Genomic DNA, 23,816 nt, shown 5'->3' with positions numbered 1-23,816 from the left:
GGGTTGAGATAATGGTGGTTGAGGCAGTGGTTGTTGTGGTTAGGATGGTGGTAGTTGTGGTTGGGATGGTGGTAGTTATGGTTAGTATGGTAGTTGTGGTTAGGACGGTGGTAGCTGTGGTTAGGACGGTGGTAGTTGTGGTCGGGATGGTGGTAGTTGTCAAAGTAATATTGATACTGTTGACTGTGGTGGTAAGATGGTGGTAGTTGTGATAGTCAGCGGCAGTACCATAACCATTACTAATACCGATGTCAGTACCACTACCAATACCAGTACTAACACTGATGTCAGTACTGATACCACTGTCATTCACAACACCAAAACCAATACCAAAATCAATACAAAGACCATTACAAATACCATTACCAATATCCATAGCAATACCAGTGCCAATATCAATACCAGTGCCAGTATCAGTGCTAATACTAACATCAATTCCAACGCTAATCTCAATAATAATACCAATACCAACACTTCCGGGTAAAACAAGGCCACACGGCAGCAAAAGCTTTATAAAAATGTGACACTGAACGAAAAAATATATATAAATTAAAAGTGCAAATGAAAGCCCGAGGAAATGACGCCAGAGCCTGTGAATTATTTAGCCGGAAAATAACATAAAAGAGTCGTGGATTTTTCAGGATAATATTTCTGTTATATTTTTACCAAGTTTTATTTTTCTGATTTCTTTTTCATTATTAATTACTTAGTATTGTTTTGCACCTTTTTTTTATTCTTTGCAGTCTTTTATAATGCTGTTGCTGTTCAGATTTCATTATTTTTACTATTATTATTATTATTATTTTGGCTAGAGTCTGTTTTATATTTACTCAGTTTGGTTATTCTTTATTATTACTCTTATTTTTTTATTTTTACATCTACACATAGTTTTTACGTTTTCTTCCTGACACTACCATGGTTTATTCATTTTGCATTTTCTCCATTATCATTTTTTGAGGCATGAATGTAAGATAAAAGGATTTACGTCACATTCCATGGTGATCGATTCTCCCGCCTCTATCTCTTCCTGTTCCTGCTTCCTGCCAGTCCCTTTATGATGATGATTGATGATGGAGATGATGATGATGATGATGACGATGATGATGATGAGGTGCTTGATGCTGCTGCTGCTGCTGATGATGATGATATTCCACCGTTTCACAGTTTTACACACTTTTACTTACACAGCTACACCATTCTACTAACCTACTCACCTGGTCACGCAGATTTTCATTACCTGCGAGCGTCGTACAGGTGTTTGATCCATCCTTAGCTCATGTCCCTCGCATTCCTCCCTAACGTATCATATCAAAGAGAATCAAATGTGGGTATACCAGGCCGCTCTCAGCTTACGAATATTTGCATAGGAGAATAAAACATGGAAGTATAATTGTAGGTAGAGAAACATACCAACCTCCTCTCTCAGAAATATTAGCCAGGAACGAAAAGTGAGATGTACAGGTGGTGAAATATTAGCCGGAGAAGCATATCATGCCTCTCTCAGCCTAGGAATATTAGCCAGGAGAGAAAAGTAAGGCGTAGAGGGGGTGAAATATTAGGCAGACAAACCAATCCTTTCTCAGCATAAGAATATTGTATTATCCAGCAAGGGAAAGTGATAACAATAAGAGGTGAAATATTAGGCAGAGAAACATACCAACTCTCTCTCAGCCATTAGAAACTATAAGCTAGTATAAGAAAGTGATACGAAGAGGTGAAAAATTATGAGAAACTTTGTCCTTGCGTCACAGAAATGCGTCACAGTATCTTAGAGGTGTTGCTGCGCTCCTCTGTGACGCAGGAACCTGGGGTGACCTAACTCGCCCAGACAGCTCATGTCTGACCTTCCATGTGACCTCCAACACACACACACGCAATGCAAGGAGGTCTCTCGTGTCACCTTGCCATGTTACACACACACACACACACACACACACACACACACACACACACACACACACACACACACACACACACACACACACACACACACACACACACACACACACACACACACACACACACACACACACACACACACAGCAAGGAGTCTCTCGTGTCACCTTGCCATGTTATGTAAGTGATTAACACTTTGCTGGAGGGGTCACGAGAGAGAGAGAGAGAGAAAGGGAGAATATATATATATATATATATATATATATATATATATATATATATATATATATATATATATATATATATAAAGCTCATAACAAATATAATCGATGCACAACTATACAACTCTAGAGGTTACTACTGACACGAAGGCGATGAAGACGTGAAACTTTTCTATAGTCTGTTTATTTAGACCTAGCTGAGGGTAGGATTGTGGGACTTGAAACACACATCCCTGCACTAACGTAGAGGCATGGTGACCCTACCTCCTAGCACACGTGTTGCCCTTTTTTCCCACAAGGGCAAAGGCAAGGTCGTTCACTAGTCTCTTCGGAGTAGAGTGTTATTGTTTCCAGTAGGTCGTGGGTTTGTATCCTTGAACCTGATGCCTCTTTATTGCGTCCCGAGCGAGTGGAGGAGAAATTACATAAGTCTTTGTATTGTCGGCTTTGTATCTCGTCTTTTCCCTTGCTGTGGTGCTGAAGAGGGACGCCTTCACGTGGTGGCACCGATATAACTGAGTGGCTCCACTGTTCGGTTATATTAACGCCTCTTCTCTCCCTTTCCCCCAAAAGGAGGGTGGTGGACAGCAGAAGAAGGGTAACTTAAGTCTGCAGTCCACTGGCTTCGCGTTTTGGATGAACCAGGGGCTACAACAAAACCTACTACTACTACTACTACTACTACTACTACATCCACCACCATTACTGTACTAACACTGATACATCAAAAATTTATACATTTAGGTATACTGTATACAAATTCCTTTTTAACAGAACCTACATCTGCCTTCTCAGCCTTCAACAAGAGACATACAGTACATAATCTTTCTCCACCTTTGTATCTCGCTTTTATCCCTGCCTTACCAGACATTTTCCTTCATGTAATCGAAGTATTATGTGTGTTTATGTATTTTTAAAACTGGTTCGCCTACGCTGTCCCCGAGATTACTTATATATATTACATAATTCTTTGTATTTTTTTTGTATTTCGTTTTTCCCTTCACTCTACCTGGCACTCCCCCTGAGGTGTTAAAATGGACTTACGTATTAGTTATTAATTTTCTTCCTTGCGTCATAATTCGACATTTTCCTTGATCTGTGAAAATGCTATTTGTACCTTGATAGGCTTTTATTTATTTATTTATTTATCTATCTACCTGTCTGTCTGTCTGTATATCTGTCTATCTATTTATATTTATCTATCTATCTATCTATCTGTCTGTCTATCTATCTATCTATCTGTTTATCTGTATATCTCTTTGTTTGTATCTCAGTACGCTTTTTTTAATTAAATAATTAAAATATATATTTATCTATTTAATTATGTTTTACACACACACACACACACACACACACACACACACACACACACACACACACAACATACCTCCCAGCCCCCACCCAGCCCATGCCTAATCGGACCTTCACATTCCCCCACTCAGGTACTGTTGGTGGTGGCGACGGGGGCTGTGTTGGCGCCGGAGAATGGTGGAGTGCTGGGGGCGCCAAGGACTCCCCTTCACTCCTACTCCGTGGTCTACAACAATGGGCCTACGACGGGATACACCTACACGGCCAATCATCACTACCAGGCCTCCTCCTCCCCCTCCGCCAGCTCCAGGGTCGCCAGCTCCAACGCCCTCGCCCCTCCGACAGTACACAGGGCACCGGCGGCGACACAGAGGCAGGGTGAGTGGACTTCGGTGACTGTTGACATTATGGAAGTGTTGAGGGTAAGGCAAGAGAAAGGTTATGGGTCTGTGGTTACTGTTGACTCTATGGAAGGGTTAACGGTAAGACAAGTGAAAGGATATCCGATTTTGAGAACCATCAGTACAGGGAAAGGTCAAAGTTCAAGGTGATTGGAAAAAGTAAAGTCAGATAATTCTAATCTGATTTGAACCTATGTTGGTGGAAGGGTTAAGGGCTAGGCAAGAGTGAGGCAGTTCGATTTTGAGCGTAATTTGTCGAGGGCTAAAGTCACAGGTAAAAATCATATATTCGGCCCTTAGATCAGTTGGTGTACGCGGGTGTTGCACTCTGAGGGCTCTTTCTTGTTGTTTCTGTGTTTACTAATAGTTATTATTATTATTATTATTATTATTATTATTATTATTATTATTATTATTATTGCATCCATATAGAGGTGGAGGGGGGTCACCATTAGCTTAATGCAATACGTGTATTATCTTCAGGTGACTATGCACTGAGTGATTACATCAAATTTCTTTTAGCCTAGAACACCATGTACTGCGTTGAACAATGACTATATAACCGCAAATCGACGCCTTGTGATCCAGTGGTTTAAGGCATTTCACGTAGATATGAAGATCGAAATGCAAGGAATGGTTGGGTTTCTCACTGATGCTGCTCGAGGAAGTTTAACTGGTCACACTGAACTTAAATGTCTTAGCTAGTCTCGAGAACGTACATTCCTTATATCTGGTGCAGTACAGGGTTGGATGATAGATAAATGGATGAATGGATGGGATGGATAGATAGACAGATAGATAGATGGATGGATAGATGGCTTTTTTATGTGATTCAGGGATGGTGAAGAAAGAACAAGAAGAGAAAAAAAAGTAAGAAGAAAAACAACAAGAACGTGAAAGAGAAAAGCGTAAAGGAGGAGGAGAAGGAGGAGGAGGAGGAGGAGGAGGAGCTGGAGGAGCAGGAGGAGGAGGAGGAGGCGAGAATGAGAGGAGAGAGACAGCGAGCGCAACCTTAAATTTTTGAGGAGCTCTGAAGCCCTAGGTCGCGGCCAAATTATTAACTAGGGTAAAGGGGAAGGTCTTGCCCCACACACACACACACACACACACACACACACACACACACACACACACACACACACACACACACACACACACACACACACACACACACACACACACACACACACACACACACACACACACACACACACACACACACACACACACACACACACACACACACACACACACACACATCGAATTTCACGCAACCACAACCTACTATTTCCTAGTATTTAATTTGGGAGAGTGACCCAGTTCCGTCGGATGAAAATAACCCGACCATTTTCTCTCTCTCTCTCTCTCTCTCTCTCTCTCTCTCCCCACAGAATAACCCTACAACAACCCTCTCTCTCTCCCCCCAGCTGAGCTCCGGCCTACTGACTACCGCCGATACATGCAGGTCGACTACACTCCCGAGGTGAAGAAGGCCCGCAAGAACTTCTTCAAGCTCTACAAACAACAGGCCAGGTACGTAGTCAGGCACGGACAGGCACGGACGAAGGCGGATTCAGGGGCATGCAGGGACGTAGATCCAGGCTCAGGCAGGGATGAGAAAGCAAGGACAGGCATAGGAAGGGAGAGACAGGGATAGATAGGCACAGATAAGCATAATCAGGCGCAGAGGTGTTCAGGTGAGGATGGTAGAGGCACAAGTAAGGACGTAGGCAGAGGCAGACACAGAGAGGCAGGAGAAGGAAGGCACAGGTGGGTTTAGTTTGGTAGAGAAAGGCACAGACAGGGTAGACAGGCACGGCTTTCTTTTACCTATTTCTTGAGTCCACTTACCCTGTGTGTTAGCGGGAAATATAGGAATAATGAAGATGATGATGATGATGATGATCAGGAGGAGGAGAAAGAGGAGGAGGGCAGGGAGAAGGAGGAGGAGAATGAGGGAAGAGGAGAATGGTTGTGGTGATGATGATGATGATGATGTTTTAAGACTTGTTTTTTGCGTAAAGAATAAGAGACTTAAGTGAATATTTCTGCTCTCTCCTCTCCTTATACTTTCTTTAAAAACAAATCACCCATTATGGTGATTGGACACACACACACACACACACACACACACACACACACACACACACACACACACACACACACACACACACACACTCCAAAAGCATCAGTCACTTGGGCCTAGGAGCCTCTTTCGCACCCTTCTCTCTCTCTCTCTCTCTCTCTCTCTCTCTTAATTTTCACCGGTGTTCTCCCGTATACTGTCTTTTATTTACACTGACTTATTTCCCACAGATAAATGCTGAACAGGAAAAAACAGACTTTTTCAGGGCAATAACATTTTTTTTAATTCTTTATTTTTCCTTTATTACCCCTAACAATTTTATTTCGAATAGGGAGAGCCTTTCGTAGCGAAGGATTTACTGATGGTTGCGTCCGACGGAAGCTATATCTAAAGTTATCCCCTAAAATAAAGTTATCCTCCGAAATAAATCTATCCCCAAAATAAAGCAATCCCCCAAATAAAGCAATCCCCGAATAAACCAATCCCCAAAATAAAGCACTCTCCAAAATAGAGCCATCCCTCAAATAAAGCACTCCCCAAAATAAAGCATTCCCCCAAATAACACACTCTCCAAAATAAACCAATCCCCTAAATAAAGCGTCTTCCAAAATAAAGCAATCCCCCAAATAAAGCGGTCCCCCAAAGTAAAGCTTCCCCCCCCCCTCATAAAGCTATTCCCAAAATAAAGGAATCCCCAAAATATAGCAGTCCCCAGTTTAAAGCTTTCCTCCACATAAAGCTATCCCCAAAATCAAGCAGTCCCCCAAAGTCAAGCAATCCCCAGAATAAATTGTCCCCCGAAAATAAATACAGGAGACTATTGTAATGAGGACAAAATCAGTGGAAATCAGAATCAGCCTGGAATAAGATCCCCAAATTAATTAAAAGACGCTGGAAATCCGTCCTTGTTATCTGCGTATTTGTGTGGAATGCAAGGAAGGTTATAGAGCAAGAGTCAGGTGTGGGGTAGGGGGAAGGTTGGGGGAGGAAGGGGAGAAAAGGGGAGGAGGAAGGGGGGAAGAGGTTCGAGGAAGGAGGGGGGAGAAAAGGGGGGTTGCTTGTCAATGCCTTCTTTGGATCCAGGCACAGGCACAGGCATCCACTTAAATATCACGGTAATTGGATGCGGCAGCCAACGTCAAGGAGAGGTCAGGCAAGGTTATGAAGGGGTCTTGGAAGGCTGCGGAAGGTCAAGGGAGGTCAGAGATGGAAGATGAGGGAAGATCAGATGATAATATAAAAAGTCATAAAAGGTTAAGCAAGGTCACAGGAGAGGGAATGTCACAGAAGGTCAAGGAAAAATCACAGTGGGCCAAGGAAGATTTATCAAGATCAGTAAAAGGTCAGACAAGGTCATAAGGTCAAGGAAAGTTACCGATAAAAAGAACATATAGACGTTCATAAAAGACTTCAGAGGGTCAGGTAAGACAGTAATCCATCACAGAAAATTACACAAACCACTCAAGGTCGGACGAGGTCACAATATGTCCCACAAAGTCAGAGAGGCAAAGGTCACACAAGCCCGCAGGAGGTAAGATAAAATTATATATCGTCAGAGAAAATAATAATGATAGATGGTCATAAAAGATAACAAAACGATCACGGAATGTCAGGCGATGTCTAGCAGTGTCACAAAAGGTCAAAACAAGGTCAGTAAGGTCACACAAGGCCAAACAAGGTCAAATAAATTTAGAAACGAGGAAATCGAAGTCACATAAGGCCACGCAAAATCAAACAGATTCACTAGAGGTCAAATACAAGGCCATCAAAGATCACATAAGTCCACATAAGGTCAAAAAATTCACAAAAGGTCAAGAACAAGATCAGCATAGGTCACAAGAGCCCACACAAGGTCAAACTCACAAAAGGTAATAAACAAGGTCATCAAAGGTCACATCAACCTACACAGGGTCAAACAAATTCACAAAAGGTCTAAAACAAGGCCGAATTCACAAAAAGTAAAAAACAAGGCCGTTGAAGGTCACAAAATCGATACAAGGTGAAAGGAAGCCATAAAAAATAAAAACAAAGCCAGCGAAGGTCACACAAGGCCACACCAGGGCGTAGAAGGTCAGATTTCGTCCCTGCGTGTAATGAGAGGCAGATTATCCCAGCTTCACACTCGCCCATTATGTAAAGTAAGTGGATTGAAGGTGACCCCGATTTATGCTGACTCTGTTACGCAACCCGGGTAGATGCGAAAGCGTTCAATAATGCCGAGTTGAGTAAGAGGGGTGTGTAAGTAGTCCAGGTGTAGCGTGACATTGGGGTGTATTAAGGTAGCAGCAAAGGTAAGCACTGTGGTTTAATTAACAGAGCAGGTACTGTAGGTACGGGTGGGAAGTACTAACACAGGTAAGTTAGTATTGGGATATACGGTGTAGGAATCTATAACATAAAGGTAAGGTGTAAGTAGTACAGGTGTGGTGTGGTATTGGGGTTAATTAGGTTGGCCAGGTAAATGTTAGTTAATAAGTAGACAAGTACATAGCAATGGAAAGAGCATAGGAAATAATTATGGAAGGACTTTGTTATTTTTTAGTAAGAGTGATGTAAGTAGTCCAGGTGTAGCGAATTGTAGGAGTTAATTAAGGTAGCACAGGTAGATAGTGGGTATTACTAGGTACAGTAGACAAATAGACAGTAGTGGAAGCAGCACAGTAGATGATAGTAGTAATATTTTAGTAGCAATGTATTAGTCCATGATTTAGTAGTAATATTTTTGCTCTTGTATCTCAGTTAATTTCTTATTATTAATCTTTCTTACCATTTGATATTAGTAACAGTATTTCCGTATTTTAGTATTGTTATTTCAGTTTGTATTTTAGTCGCAATACCTTTGTAATAATATCTCGGATCATAATAACATAATATATAAATTTTACACTTTATAATTTACTAATAATTATTTTTGTGATATTATTTTTGTTCACATCTTGCAGTAATTTAAGTAGTAATATTTCACTTCACGTTTTTGTTGTATTTCCTTTAGTTTCCTTTAGTTCATTTGTTTCTAGTAATTTTTTTTGAAGTGCTCTCTAATTCTCATCATCTTCTTCCCCTAATCTTTTCCTCTCGTCATTTTCCTTCCCGCACCTGTCTTTATCATTTCTTCCCTCTTCTTTTCCTTTTTCCTCACTTCTCCCTTTCCCTCCTTTCCCTGTCGTCCTTGTCCTTTGTCTTTACTCTTTCTTTCCCCTCACCCCTCCTTCATTCTTTTCCTCTCTTCCTTCCCCTCTTTTCTTACCACTTTCCTACTCTCTCCTTCCCATTTTCATCCCCCCCTCTTCTTTCCCTCCTTTTCATCCTCTTCCCCCTTATCCTCACGCATCCTTTTCCTCTCCTTATTTTCATTCCCCATTTCCTCTTTCCTCACCTCTTTATTATTCGTTTCTCTCATCGTCTCTTCTTATTGCTCTTCCTCATCCTTCTTCCTTTCCTTATCCCTCTTCCTCCCTCTCCTTTCTTCATCTCTCCTCTTCCCATTCCCTTTCCTCCTCTCCCTTCCCCCCCCTCCCCCCCAGGATGGCAGCCGAAGCCCCTGATACAAACGCTGCTGGTGGCTCGCGAGTCCAGCTGGCGGGCACTGTGAGTGGAGCGCGAGCTGGAACTAGCGCGCGTGCAGGAGCGAGCGCGCGTGCTGGAGGTAGTCGGCGTGTTGCAGGCGGCGCACGTGTTGGAACCGCCACTGCAACTGCTACTGGAGTGCGTGCTGGTACAAGCGCGCGTGCTGGAACCGCCACTGCTACTGCTGCTGGAGTGCGTGCTGGTTCAAGCGCACGTGCTGGAACAAGTGTGCGTGCTGGAACTGCCACTGTTGCTGCTACTTACACCGGAGCGCGTGCTGGAACTGCTACTATGGCTGGAGCGCGTGCTGGAAGTAGCGCTCGTGCTGGAAGTAACGCACGTGCTGGCACAAGTGCGCGTGCTGGAACTGCCACTGCTGCTGCTACTTACACTGGAACACGTGCTGGAACTGCAGCCATGACTGGAGCGCATGCTGCAACGAGCGCACGTGCAGGAACATCATCTGCCATCGACACACACGCAGGAGATGAGACTGAATATTATTATGAGTACTACGATGATGAGGGAGAAGAAGAAGAAGAAGAAGAAGAAGAAGAAGAAGAGGATGAGGAGGAAGAAGATGAAGAAGAAGAGGATGAGGAGGAGGAAGAGGAAGAAGATGAAGATGAGGAAGACGAAGATGAGGAAGAAGAAGATGAAGATGAAGAAGAGGAGGAAGAATCAGAGGAAGAAGATGAAGACGAAGAGGAGGAGGACTCCGAGGAAGAAGACGAGGACGAAGAAGACTCAGACGAAGAGGATGAAGAAGAAGACTCAGACGAAGAGGATGAAGAAGAAGACTCAGACGAAGAGGACGACTCAGACTCAGACGAAGAGGACGACTCAGACGAGGAAGACGACTCAGACTCCTCATCATCATCTGAAGAAGACGAGTACGGCGAAAGCACGTCGTCGAGCGAAGAGGGAGGTCTGTGGGGCGGGGACGACTCTTCATCGTCATCATCTTCCGAGGAGGACTACGCCGACGGAGAGGGAAGCTCTTCGTCATCATCCTCGGAGGAAGACGAGGAAGAAGACCCCAGGAGCCTCGTTTGGGGACCGCGGGGATGGACGAGAAAGGGGTCACTCAACATCCAGAAGAAGCTCAACCTCCTGGCGCCCAAGCCCGTCACCGACACCCCGGCCGTCAAAATGGCCAAGAAGAACTTTTTCGAACTCTTCAACGTCCAGGCGGAGATGGCCAAGAACGCTCCCGACTACAAGAAGTGACCTTTGACCTAAGGGAAACTCAAACAGGGTCATGACCTCAGCGGAGACTCATTTATTCTCGTTTCGTCTGTGACCTGCATGCCAGCTTTCCAGAATCCATGGCTATTTAGAGCTTGCATAATTGACCTGAGAGACTTCTTAAGACCTCTTCCTTAGCGATTTATCAAGCCTATTGTCCCTAAACATTCTTTTATCTAGTTATATCATTTTCATATCGACACAGGATGCATGAATAAAATAGAGGATATTGATGCTTTATGTGCCTAATAAATAGCTGAAGTACAGGTGTTACGAGACCACGAAAGCCACTCAGAATAGGACCCTAGATTTCAGGGCCGAATTTCAAGGTGACTTCGGGGATATCTTAACGCCTTTTCTATAGCGATTTACTTTGCACAAAACTCATTAATAATCCTCTTGTTTGTTACTGAATCAAACTGTGTCGAAAATAAACAGATAAACCATAACAAGAAGAGAAAGTAAGGCGTAAGTTAGAAAATAAATCACTAAGGAAGATGTGCCAAGGAGTCCCCTATGTCAGCCAACCATCACTCAAGTAAATAGTTTCTAGCATTACAATAAAAAATGGTTAGATAAGTAAATAAATAAATAAATAAATGAGAATAACTACACTGTTACCTGTAGCCAATTAAGGGTTACAGGTGTGGTGTAGTAACAGGTAACTTCGCTGGTAACGGTATAGCCGAGGGGGTAATTGTCGAAGCTGGGTCAACGATACAAAAAAACAATAACTGCGATAACAGAGGCATAACTGATAACGAATGATCCTACCGTAGTTTTATCATGAGGGTCGTGATCCAGGTGGCCGTGGGGGATTTCCTAACACCTCTTCCTTAGCAATTTATTCCGGGCTCTGCGTCTCATATGAATGTGGGAAAGGATGGAAGATAAGAAGAAGCACAGTATTCCCTAATCTGTCATTCTTATCTGTTATGAAGGCAAATCGTGTTGATACTGGAGCGAGTAGCACCACCCCCATAGAGATATTCAATCAGACTTTGCCCCTCAAAATCATCTTCGTTATTGATGCAAACTGTTTCGATATTAAAGCGATTTTAAGTAACGTATGAAAAGGTGTAAAAAACTAAGTTGCTAAGGGAAATTTGCTGCGAAGTCTCCTGTGCCACCTGGACTTCGACCCTTTGAGAGATAGTTTTATATATCTATGGTGTGTGTGTGAATAGAGTTAGGGAGTGTTCGTGATGCTTAGATAGGGACACAGGAATTATATCTGGTAACTTTAGAAACGTGTGCTATATTCAGCTGGAAATATAGGTGTTATACCAAAGCGGGCTGTACATATTTTTCTCTGTACTGTACAGGGCAGTCCGTAAATAGCGCTGCACTAGAAACTCGCTGGTGGTATCGTGTGTTGCGTGTACGGCTCCTTCTGCTGGTTTGGGCGTGGGTGTGGCCGTGGGAGTAGTAAATGGAATAGCAGCCTTATATACTGACCGCCCTGTTTATATGCGTGTGAGCAGTCATTGAAGAGAATATGACACAAACCTTCATACATTTTCATCTTTTTTTTTATTCATCCGTATTGACAGCCACCTGAAATTAATTTTAAAAAAAAGGACAGTATATATTTTAATTTATCTCCTCGAACCAGAAATAAAAATATCACAACAGACATCTTTAAACGCCTTCAGTGGTCACAAAAATTACATTCTTTCATTTTTTTTCTGTGTTTTACTCAATGATTTTTTTTTTTTGGTCCTACGGCACTCCAGCAAGACGATAGTATACTGGACTATATTCTTCGTCTGTCTTTTACCTACTTCCTGTCAAATAATAGTATGTGGAACTACTTTTGTTTGGGATCAACTACCTTTCAATCAAGCAGCAGCGTTTTGAATTCCTTTTCGCTTAAGTCTAACTATTTTCCCTTCAGACAAGAGTGTATGGGTCTTCTGTTTCTGATTGGCAATATATCCATCAAACAGAAATGTAATGGATTCCTTTCGTCTGAGTTTAGCCACATTCCAGTTGAACAATAGCATGATAAACTAATTTTTGAGTTTTAGTTAATTTCCAGTCAAACAAGAAAGTATGAAAAATCATCTTGAGATACAGAAGAAAACGTGTACTTGCGTATTTTCTGAACTAGCCTGACTCTCCTAGTTACCAAAAATACGTGTAGTGAGTGAGCGTTAGGTTTATCACAGTATCATATCTAAAACTTCTGTGTTTTCACCTCAGGTCCTTCAGTACTTAGACCTCTTCTATATTTTGATAATTATGACTCACATCTTAGTCTACTTTTTGCTGCTTAAAGAATTAGGTAGAGATAAAGAACGAGGCCAGATCCAGCACTTTGGAAAGGAGGGAGGACGTGTTTCCTAGCAAAATCATAAGTTTGAATTCATATCTGCTCTTCACCAAATTCCTCAAAATCTATTACAAAATCTATTTTCATTGAAAGGATTCTATGACAACTATATATTTAAGGTATTTATTGTACATAATGTGGAAAATAACATTATTATTTCATCACATGTAATCAGTGGTCTGCCGAATATAGGAGGGGTTTACGTCACCAAGCCCCCTCATCCAAGCCTTAAAAATTAGATATATATATAGAGGTGTTCCTTGATCGAGCAAGTTTATTTGATGGCAACAAGAACAGGCTAGAAAATATATACAGTAATACGTCATCGTACTGATAAAGTAAAAAAAAGCTTGCTAGGATATTGCTCAGATGGCATGCTTAGAGGAATGAGATTTTAGAGGTGAAGAAAATCCTCCATTGGTCATGCTGTAGTTGGGTTCTGTAGTGGCTTTTAGTAGACTATGTACCGCCATGCAGGGGTAACTTATGTGTATTTTAATCTCTTTTATCTTGGGGACTTATTCTCGTGAGGTTAAGGGGGATTTCTAGCACTTCTTAGCGATATATTTCACGTACTACACTTGTATTTCACGTACTACACCTGTATTTCACGTACTGAACCAATATTCCACGTACTACACCTAAATATTTCGCGGAATGAAAGAGGAGCGTTATAATATGGACCACCCTTCAAACAAGTAAGACGTGCGAGGGAGCCTTCTTATCCCACGAGGCAAGGGTCCTCTGTGTACGACCATGTAGGAAATTTTACGTGCCTTACATGATCCCTTAGTGGGGGGAAAAATCTCTGTGTCCAAATAGATGTAAGACGCCATATTTCCTGATATTTTGTGAGTAAATAAAACCTATTTTTGAAGGTATGCACATGTTTGTTTAATATCTCCTATCCAATCATTCATCCACCCATCCATCATTCCCTCCCCCTCTTACTCCACCCCCCTCCCTCCCTCCCTCCTTCCATCCTTCCATCCATCCCTCTCTCCCTCCCTCCGTCCATCCATCAAGTCCTTTCTTCTCCAATCCAGAACCTAGGAACCTGAGGATTAGCATGTCGGTCCAAACATTCAAGGAGAGACTGACGAGTCGCTTTTCACCTGAGTAAGAGAAAAAAAAAAAAAGGACGAATGGAAAAGCAAAAGGAACACGAAAGAAAGAATGAGACGTAAAAAGAAAGAACAGACAAAAGAAACAGAAAAGAAATGAAAAAAAGTTTCGTCCTCCCAGTGCCTCATGTTCTCAAACAGAATTTTTTGGCGATTTTTTCTGAAGCACTGACCTATATATCCTGTTTCAGCAACCATGCATTACACATTATAGTCTTACTCTTTAGCATCACAGTAGCTTTTTGTTTTGTTTTTCTATATCCAGACGATTTTCTTCAGTTCCGGAGATGCTTTTGAACAACAAAGGGTTTACACTTGGCCCTCATAAACACGCCACTACAACATATCCTTTCCAGCGTCAGTAAATCGATTGGTGGCAGACAGAGGGAGAACGCAGTGCAACCCTCACGCCCACCACTTGGTCAAAGGGCTGAGCATCCGTGACCTTGACCTGTGGCCGATTGCTCTCAAGATCGAAGCACGTCATTCTTGCCTGACCCTTAAACCTTCCACCAAGTTTAGACAGATCAGATTAAACTGTTTGAGGCGATCTTGTCCTATAACTCTTACATTTAACCTTGGCCTCTGACCTTGACCTTTGACTGTTCTGAAATCGAATCCCTTTGTTCTTGCCTTATTCTCAACCTTTCCCTCAAGCTTTATCTGAACAGCGATTAATTTTGCATTTAACACTTTCTTATCGTCTTCCTTGAGAGAAACTATACTAAAGACTCGTAAGCAACATACAAGAAAACGTGTAATAAGAAAAATAAATCGCTGCAGTCGGCGTTAGGATCACCACCACACCACTCCACTCACCAGCCCACCCCACTGCTGCCATCAGAGTTTTGGTGGTATCACTGCTGTCTCTGTTGCTCTACATATTATCACGTCCTTCCTTTTTAAAGCTTATTATGGCTTTATTATGTGTGTGTGTGTGTGTGTGTGTGTGTGTGTGTGTGTGTGTGTGTGTGTGTGTGTGTGTGTGTGTGTGTGTGTGTGTGTGTGTGTGTGTGTGTGTGTGTGTGTGTGTGCAGTCGGAGACAAAAGTTTACCTAATTACCTCTTTTACTTCTTACTTTCCTGTACTGGCAAATATTCCTAAGATGAGGGAGGCTTAGTGTGCATCTCTACCCATAGGCAATACTCCTGGTATGATGTGTTAGGGAGGAGTGTAACTAACATGCCCGAGGTGTAAACAGGCACAATACACCATTAGGAGAAACTATGACGTATAAGTATCTATACCTATCTATATATTTATCCATCTATCTATCTATATATATGTAGTTTCTGGGTTTGAGGACAACTCAAGTTAAAAATAGATAGCTGGATAAATATAAGGCGTTTTTCTGAGTAGGAAAGAGGAAGGCCAGTGTGTATCTAGCGCCATATCGTCCTGGTGAGGGAGGAAGACTGGATAATATTTTTCTTGCGTACCCTCCTTAACACCGTTACCTCACCTCACTTCACCTCACGTCTCATCACTCTACCCTACCTTACCTTACCTTACCTTACCTTACCTTACCGTATCTTACCTTACATCATCCCATCTCACCTTACCTTACCTTACCTTGTCTGTGTGTCTTTTATCTTACTTTCCTTCATCTCGCCTCATCTTGCCTCAAATTAAGAGACATAAAAGGAAGGAAACAGAAAAAAAAAAAAAAAAGGATATCTGAGAAAACACAGAAAACCTGGATGTGTTAAAGAGGATAAAGGATTAACGAAATGAGATACTTGGAGGGGACGGAAGTTGGCTCACATCGTTTTCTACATAAATGGTATCGTCTGGGTGATGTGGGATGACCGAAGATAGGGAAGGGGAAGAGGAGGGGGAAGAGGGGTTGTAAGGGTAAGCGAAGGGGAGAGGGGGTTTTACTGGGAGGGGGAGAGGGGTGAGGGGAAGATATGGGTGGAGAGAGTGAGGGGGGAAGGGAGGTTGTAACGAGATGCGAGGAGTGAGGTGTGTTGACAGGGGGAGAGGGGTGAGGGAAAGGTGTGCGTGAGGGGAAAGGGGATGTGGTAGGGAAGGTGGAGGTGATGAGGTGATGTGATGAGAGGGAGGGGGGTTGTGAGGGTAACACAGAGGAGGGTTACTGTACGGGTTAGGTGAGGGAGGGGGAGGGGGGGTTGTGGTAGGAAGATAAAAGGGAAAGACAGAGATGAAGGGGGTGCGTGTTATGGCAAGGGAGACAGAGGTGGGGGGGGGAGAATAAGGTCGAGGTGGGGTTGTTGGGAAGGGGTAGTTGTGGCAGGAAGATAGAAGGGAAAGACAGACACAGACGGGAGTGCAGATTGTGGCAGGGTAGATGGAGATGGAGGAGAGAAAGGGTAGACAGAAGTGGGGAAGGGAAAGGGTAGATGAGGGTGTTGTTAGGAGAGGTGGTTCCCGGTACTGTGTTGGAAGGCAAGTTAGCGTCTAATCGTAGCCTGAGGTATTCATAATGTACTTTGTGGCGGAACTTCCAGAGCAGGCTTCAGAGAATTGGTTTGTCCGTCTCTCTCTCTCTCTCTAAATAGATAGAGATTAATAGATAGACAGATAAAGAGAGAGAGAGAGAAATAAACCTTTTATTTGTAATCTCAGCAGTACACGAAAAAACGGGAGATGCAAAAGGAATACAACATTTTTTTTTTTTACTTTTTCATTGCCATTGTGGGTGTCTTTCTCACATTAAAGAACGATTGGAATATTAGACACAAAGTAGAGGTGAAAGAGGAGAAGATTCGTAGTTTTCTATACAGTAAAATACAAAAATAAATTATATACACAAAAGAGAAAAAATGGAAGAGGAGGAGGGAATGGGTGAATTTCTCACACATTAATGGAAGGATATTTATTATAGGAAAAAAAGGATTGAAGTGGAGAAGGAACATTTAGCTCTGCCTCTTTTTTGTTAATTAAAGGAAAATTAACTTCACAAGAGACAAGAGGATGAGGAGGAGGAAGAGGAGGAGGTCTGCCTCTTCGGATGTTTTTCTTACACTTTAAAAGAAAATCAACTATAGACACAAAAGGGATGAGACAGAAGAAGGGGAGGAAGAGGCCTCATGGGGGGGTGGAAGGGGGGTAGGTACTTGAGAAAGAAAGAGAGGCGTGGCACAGAAGAGTACTCGAGGGAGCCCAAAGACACACTGGCCGATACACCCAGAGAGCCTCAGACTCCCCCGTGCTATCCTCTTGTCACCATCTCGTCCCTCTCTGTGTCTCTGTGTCTCCCTCTCTGTCTCTCTGTATCTCCTGCATTCGTCATCTATTGTATCATCTCTTCTTTTCCCCCTTTCTCTTGTCACAACCTCATCCCTCTGTGTTCGTCCTTTTATTCCCGTTCCTTCTCGTCCTGTCCTCCACTCTCGTCACCACCTCGTCCTTCTCTCGCTCTCTGTACCTCCTGCGCTCGTCGTCTTTGCCTTACACCATTTCTTCATTTTTCCCCTTTCTCCTGCGACAGTCTCTCTCCTCTGAGTTCATCCTTTTATTCCCGCTTCTTCTCTTTCTGTGTTCTACTTTCGTCACCAACTCGTCCCTCTCTCTCTGTTTATCTGTCTTTGTGTTGGTCCTCCTTGACTTGTTCCTTCTCCTCTTCCATTTCTTCTGTTGTTTCTCTGTGTCTCTCCTGTATTCTTTCTCTGTGGCTCTTCCTTCTGTTTTAGCGATCAATTTTATCATGTTTTCTTGACCCTTCTCCGCTGTTGCTGTGAGGTGTGGTCATGTGTGTTTGCTGTGAAGACTGTGTTGCTGTGAATCACCTGCGTTGCTGAGAAATCCTTGTGTTTAAATCGTGATATAACTGTTACTGTAAACTCTTTCTATTAGTGACCTATAATGCTGTGATTTTTTTTGTGTTACGTAGAATTATTTGTGTTGCTGTGAATTTTACTTGTGAAATTTTAAGTTTTCTGTACTACTGTGAATTCTCCGGCACTGTGAAGTCTCGGATGCCGTGAATTTCCTATGTTACCACGAATCCTCTGAATCAATTACTCCTCTTCGTTGCTGTGAAATCTGTGCTGTTCTGACCCCTACTGTGTTGCTGTGATTTCTCCGTATTTACCTGTGTTCCTAGACATATTTTCCTATAGTTTGTATCCACCGATTTCACGAATTTTTCTGTGGATCTTTTTCTCCCTTATTTTGCTGTGCCTCGTTGGTTTCGCCCCATACCATGACGTTTTCTCTGCCGTCTGTCTCGGGAATGCCAAGACTTTGCTACAGTGTCATTCTTTTGGAGTTTGTACAATATTATGTGAGAAATATTAATCCAGTGTGGCAAATTATCCCGTCCTAGTATCTCCAAGACGTACAGAGAGGAGAAAAATAAATACCTATCTCTAAATCTCATGTTATATTCATTTATGTTTTATTCAGGAAGAGAACGAGAGAAAGAGCAATGTGTACGTTCTCAAACCTTGTGATTTTTTGGCCTAATTCCGTGCTCTTCTTATCTATGGGCTATGTTGAATTGGGAAGGCAGACCGAAGAAAAACAGTTCGTTCAGTCCCAAACGCCTTGACTTGGTGGCTGCAGGATATGTTAAACTGGAGAAGCAAACGAGATCTTCATGCAATCTGAGGAAATTAGCATATAACTTGACCCACTTACGGTCCCTATCCGTCTAAAGGAGAGTGGTACTGAGGAGGTTACTGGGACGACGGATGTATATAGAGCTGTGTTGCATCAAAGGGACGACGGACGTGCTCAGTGTTGCATCAGTGGGTGGACAGATATTGTGATGGAGACGATTATGTTGTCGTGAGAGCCAGTGGCAGGACGCGTCTGTAACTGTCCGGCTGATTAATCCTTTACACACGCTTGACGTCTCTGTTCCTCCGCCTGTCGCACCCCGTAATTCCCGTCTCCCATCCCTGTGTGCTCCCTTGTTCTGGTTTCTGTACTCCCTCTCCATCTTTGTTCTCATTCTGTGGCACCGTTCTATACCTCTCGTTTCTGCTCCCCATCTCTGTCTGCTCTCGTGCTGTCGTTTCTCTGTCATTTCCTCTGCTCTAATCCTGCGGCACCCATCGATTCCTCTCGTTTCTGTTCGCATACCTGACGCCTTTGTTTCACATCTGTTGCAGCCCATCACAGTTTCTAATATCCATCCCACCTCTGTCTGTTCCCTTGCTGTGGTTCCTCCATCTACTCCCTCGTTCTTCCACACCTGTCGGATACTCAAGCACGTGTCCAAACTTTGCTCCCTTTCTGTGGCTTCTCTATCTGCCCTCTCTCGGTTCCCTGTCTGTGGCTTCTCTCTCTGCCCTCAGTCTGTTTCTTTGCTGTTTAACTTTTCCATATTGGACGTCCCTGTTCCACATTTGTCTCAGCCTCAAAAACCTGTCGTCTTCCACTTCCTGTTCTGTGACTTCTCTATCTGTTTCCATTCCGTCATACACCGGCCCTTTCCCCATCGATTATATCCTTCTACACATTTCTTCCAAATCTCTATCTGTCAGACACACACCCACTCACGCATATCCTCTGTCTTTTGTGTTCACACCTTGCATTTCCTCCCACACCATTAATTCCAAAGGCCACTTTAACCCCAATCTGTCACGCACTCGATTTATCTCATTCTCTCACATCCGTCTCTCCCGTACCCAATTTATCACTTGTTCACGCCTGCCTCTGCTGTTGCACGTTTATTGCATCCTCCCACGCCCTCTCATTGCTCCTGCAGCCACATGTTCACTGCGCTCCATTCATGCCCATCCACACTGTTCATTTGTTCACTGATTCACTCTCCTACACCTTCCCAATCCTCATCTGTCGCACTTGCTGTTATCTTGTTGCTTTGGTCGTTCTGTCGTCCGCTTCCCTGTCCTCCAACTTCCTAGTTCTCTCCGTTTTTACTCTCCTCCTCCCTCGATCTATCCTTTACCTTCCTCAGTCTTTCCTCGCCCCCTCCTGCCCCTTTGTTTTTCCCCTCACGTGACATGACGAAGTAAAAGTCTTGTTGACGTCAAATTACCAACACAGGGAGATAACAGGTAAAGAGAAGTTGGTTGCTCTGTTAGAGGTGTTTTGTGTATTTGTAGAAGGGAGAGAGAGAGAGAGAGAGAGACAGAGAGAGAGAGAGAGAGAGAGAGAGAGACCGCACTAATCACGGCATAGATAAATAAATAAAAATGCAAGTCCCGTCAAACAAAATTAATATCCGAGTTCGGCATTAGCAATGGCCGCAAAATTACCAACTTTCTGTTTAATTATGGCGAATGTCAGGCTATCAAATTAACCACTCCCTCCCGCCCACATTAACCCGTCACCGCAGGCAAAGGATTATTGACCATATTTACTGCCTCTCATAAAATAATAATGTTTAAGCTGGTTATTATTCTTGTAGCCCCCGGATCATCTGAACGTGAACCCAGTGAACTGCAGGCTTACGTTGCCCTTTTCCTGCAGTTAAGCATCTTCTTGTAGGGAGATAAGGAGGGAGTTTAGAGACGTTTACATAACCAGGGCACGAGAGCCTCCCTGTTATATCAGTGCCATCACGTGAAGGCGTCCCTATTTTTGGTTGATACTGTATTGTAGTGAGCAGGTATTCTGTTAGTTTCTCTTATTACTAAGGGTGCCGTGTGACGTGTTAGTGCAGTAAACAAAACCACTACTTTCACTTTAACTTGGCCTAAAAATACCATCTCTCAGTCTTGAATACTAAACTGTAACAGAAGATAAACACTAGAATATGGTGCCAGTAACGAAGATGTGCTAAGGATGTAGAACCGTAGTATTGTATTTTTCAACCAAATGGACGAACATCTGCGCCAAGTTAAGGTGAAAGAGCTACAGTATCCAAAGTTTCTGTTAATGTTTTATATGGTGTGGTATAAACATAATAACCAATAATAATATTTCTTAGTATTAACCCCTTGAGTTTTATGATTTATTTCTCACTGCTATCAGATTATTCAGCTATCTTATTCAACTGTTTTATTCAACTCTGGGAGAACATTAGTAATGATAGAGTAAAAAAGGCTAAACCAAATTACCTCTCTCTGTCTGAAAGTATCTCCACTCTTGAATAAATTTGTGGAGAGATAGAAGGACTGAAATAAACCAGAATCTCTTGTTTGAAGTCTCTCCACTGCTGAATAAATCTGTTTGGCGATGAAAAGAAAAGAATAAGCATATGTCACCGGGATAAGGGGTTAATGTGCTATGTAATGTGGTAGTATAGTAATATGATACCCATTAGCACCTTTAAGTGTTAATATGGGGTGTGCTGTGGTGAGGCATGTTGTCTGGTATGTTTGTGTGATATTTCAGTACAGTGATCGCAGTAACCATTAGTGTCTTCATGGTGTTGTGAGGCGTGGTATGATACGTTGTCTTGTGTGACAGGGTGATGCAATAAGCGTGATAACAGTGCTTTTCAGTACTCTTGGTGTTCCGCGGTGTGGTATGGTACTTGGTCTGGTATGTTTGTGTGGTGTAATAAATGGTATTATAAAGATAATATCCATCAGTGCTTTTCAGTACTGATGGTGGTGTCTGGTGCAAAAGGGCAGTCCGCTCCCATCACCACCATGCACGCCCAGCGCTGCCCCGTGGCCAAGCTGCGCGCCGCCACACAGCAGCAGACCGAGGAGCAGCAGAAGGCACAGACAGCTGCACGCACTCGACCAAAGCCCTCTAAGTCCTCTCTCCTGGCCTCGCTTACTCGGACCAAGAGGAAGCAGGGGAAGCAGCAGGGGACCAGGAGTCAAGAACGGCCACTGTCCTTCTTCCAGAACATCCACGGGGACGCCGCCCCCCTCTTGCCGCCACGCCCGCAGATGTACAGTGACGATGCGTGGCCCCCCACTCACACCAACACTCAGCCCCCCACTCGCATCCCTCCTCCACCTGTTCATGGCTTACCACCCACTCATGTCCTCTCACAAGCTGGTGCATTTTCGCCTACTCGTGATTTGTCACCTACTCGTGCACTGTCACCCACACGTGCTGTTTCACCTACACGTGTTGTGCCAGCTTCACATGTTCTGTCACCTACATGTGTTAGGTCGCCTACAGGTGTTGTGTCTCCTACACGTATACTGTCGCCTACACGTGTACTGTCGCCTACACGTGCTCTCTCGCCTACACGTGCTCTGTCTCCCACCCGTCCACCACCACCACCAACACGCACGATACAAACCACTCGTGCTCCGTCAACCAACCACGCCCTGTCCCCCACCCGTGCCCCACCCTCTAACCACAACCTGCCCCTCACACACATCTCACTGCCCCCACGCGTCCTTTCGCCGACGGGGAAGGATACTGCAGGTAAGGGGGGTCGGCGGCGAGGAGGGAACGAGCCGCTGATCTACAACGAGCACTGTGAGGTACACGGCCACAACCCACGTCCTCGCCACCCACCCATCCCCAAGAGCCCAAGCTTCCCCGCCGCATCCAGGCACACCGTCAGCGGGGAGCGCCTCAAGAACTGGCGCCGCAACTCCCTCACCTTCTCCTCTCAGGACTGCCTTGACCTTGACCTCCTTGGCCCCACACCTGACCCACCAGCCAGTAAGGTAGCCCCGGAGCTTCCATCCCGACCCCAACGAGCCCGTGAGCACCAGAAGCACAAGACTCTCTCAGTGGGGTCTGGACTGGTGCCCCCATCAGAGAAGGTTGGGTCGGCGGTCCAAGATACGTCGTCCCGCCGCTCACAGTTCCGCCGGGCACTGTCGCTATTCTCCATTGGGTGTGACGACGTACCCAAGGAGAAACCACCGCCCCAGAGGATCCTGAGGCAGCCCACCCGACACACGTACCGCCGCGGCATCTCTGGCCTGCCCATTGAGTGTACCAACAGGCACGTCGGGTTCGCCTTCTGACAGCTGGAGTGGGAGAACCTGGGGGTGATGGGAGGTGACAGGTGGTGGGTGAGTTGGGCCGTGACTCTCGCTATCACTCAGGTGGACGTAGGAGGGCAGGGTGAATGGGTGGGGTCTAACGATACTTACCTACATAACCACCTGATGGCTGACAACACCTGCCAGCACGACCACCTAAGGACTGACAACATTTGCCACCACCACCACCACCTACACCTGAAGGCTGATAACACATATCAACACCGTCACCTGAGGATTCACAACTTTTCTTCGGACCCCCAGCTGGAATGTAATCTCATCTCGGTTTGAGTGTGCTCCCGTCCCCTCCAGTGGCCAAATAACAACAGGTCGTTAATCTTCAAAATCACATGCAGGGGGCAGATAGAAGCTGTCACGTTATTGGATGATTGGAAAAGAAAACGGTATTAGGGAGGACACTATCATATTTGAACACCATGCTTGAGAGTGCACACATTTTTGTAAGAAACCGATAAACTAATGAGCGCAAATTTTTAGTAGGCAAGGCATCATTAAAAAATTATTCAGTCATCCTTCATGCTGGTATGGTTATAATGTGGATGGAAATATGAGAAGGATCAAAATTATTACTATAGGGGAGATGGCCAGTGAAATGCGCTCCCCCCTCCCAATGCCATCGGTAGCGTTACGTCAAGAGCTTCTCTGTGTGGGAAGGGTCAGTTTGCCTGCCATAGTGAACAGCCTCTTGTTGTTTGGACCTTGCTTACTTTACCCCAACACACCTAGTCCCTCTCATGTACCGTATCAGTGTTATATGAGAGT

The 23,816-nt window shown here is 44.1% G+C and overlaps 2 protein-coding genes across 2 annotated transcripts; both read left to right on the top strand.

Moving 5' to 3' along the window:
• The first annotated feature begins 1,753 nt into the window (after window positions 1–1,753).
• Window positions 1,754–10,712, top strand: LOC145412449 (uncharacterized). The gene is made up of 4 exons (XM_080282333.1): window positions 1,754–1,810; window positions 3,560–3,806; window positions 5,257–5,362; window positions 9,440–10,712. Exons 1-4 carry the CDS (start codon window positions 1,754–1,756, stop codon window positions 10,710–10,712), a joined length of 1,683 nt encoding a protein of 560 aa, XP_080138459.1.
• Window positions 10,713–21,722: 11,010 nt separating this feature from the next.
• LOC145412448 (uncharacterized) lies at window positions 21,723–23,172 on the top strand. The gene has a single exon (XM_080282332.1). The coding sequence runs from the start codon at window positions 21,723–21,725 to the stop codon at window positions 23,013–23,015; it is 1,293 nt and encodes a 430-aa protein (XP_080138458.1). The 3' UTR covers window positions 23,016–23,172.
• The last annotated feature ends 644 nt before the right edge of the window (window positions 23,173–23,816 follow it).

This window comes from Coenobita brevimanus, chromosome 93 (assembly GCF_032717465.1).
Source record: "Coenobita brevimanus isolate Jiangsu-jjx chromosome 93, ASM3271746v2, whole genome shotgun sequence".
NCBI classification, from domain to species: Eukaryota; Metazoa; Arthropoda; class Malacostraca; order Decapoda; family Coenobitidae; genus Coenobita; species Coenobita brevimanus.
Note: the sequence above shows the minus strand (reverse complement) of the source record. Positions and strands in the feature narration are given on the sequence as shown.

Bases quoted from the DNA above. Each gene is read 5' to 3' on its own strand.
- LOC145412449 (XM_080282333.1), top strand. From the start codon at position 1,754: ATGCGTCACAGTATCTTAGAGGTGTTGCTGCGCTCCTCTGTGACGCAG. The intron at 3,807-5,256 runs GTGAGTGGACTT...CTCTCCCCCCAG, and splicing joins GGCGGCGACACAGAGGCAGG to CTGAGCTCCGGCCTACTGAC. The intron at 5,363-9,439 runs GTACGTAGTCAG...CCTCCCCCCCAG, and splicing joins CTCTACAAACAACAGGCCAG to GATGGCAGCCGAAGCCCCTG.
- LOC145412448 (XM_080282332.1), top strand. From the start codon at position 21,723: ATGCACGCCCAGCGCTGCCCCGTGGCCAAGCTGCGCGCCGCCACACAG.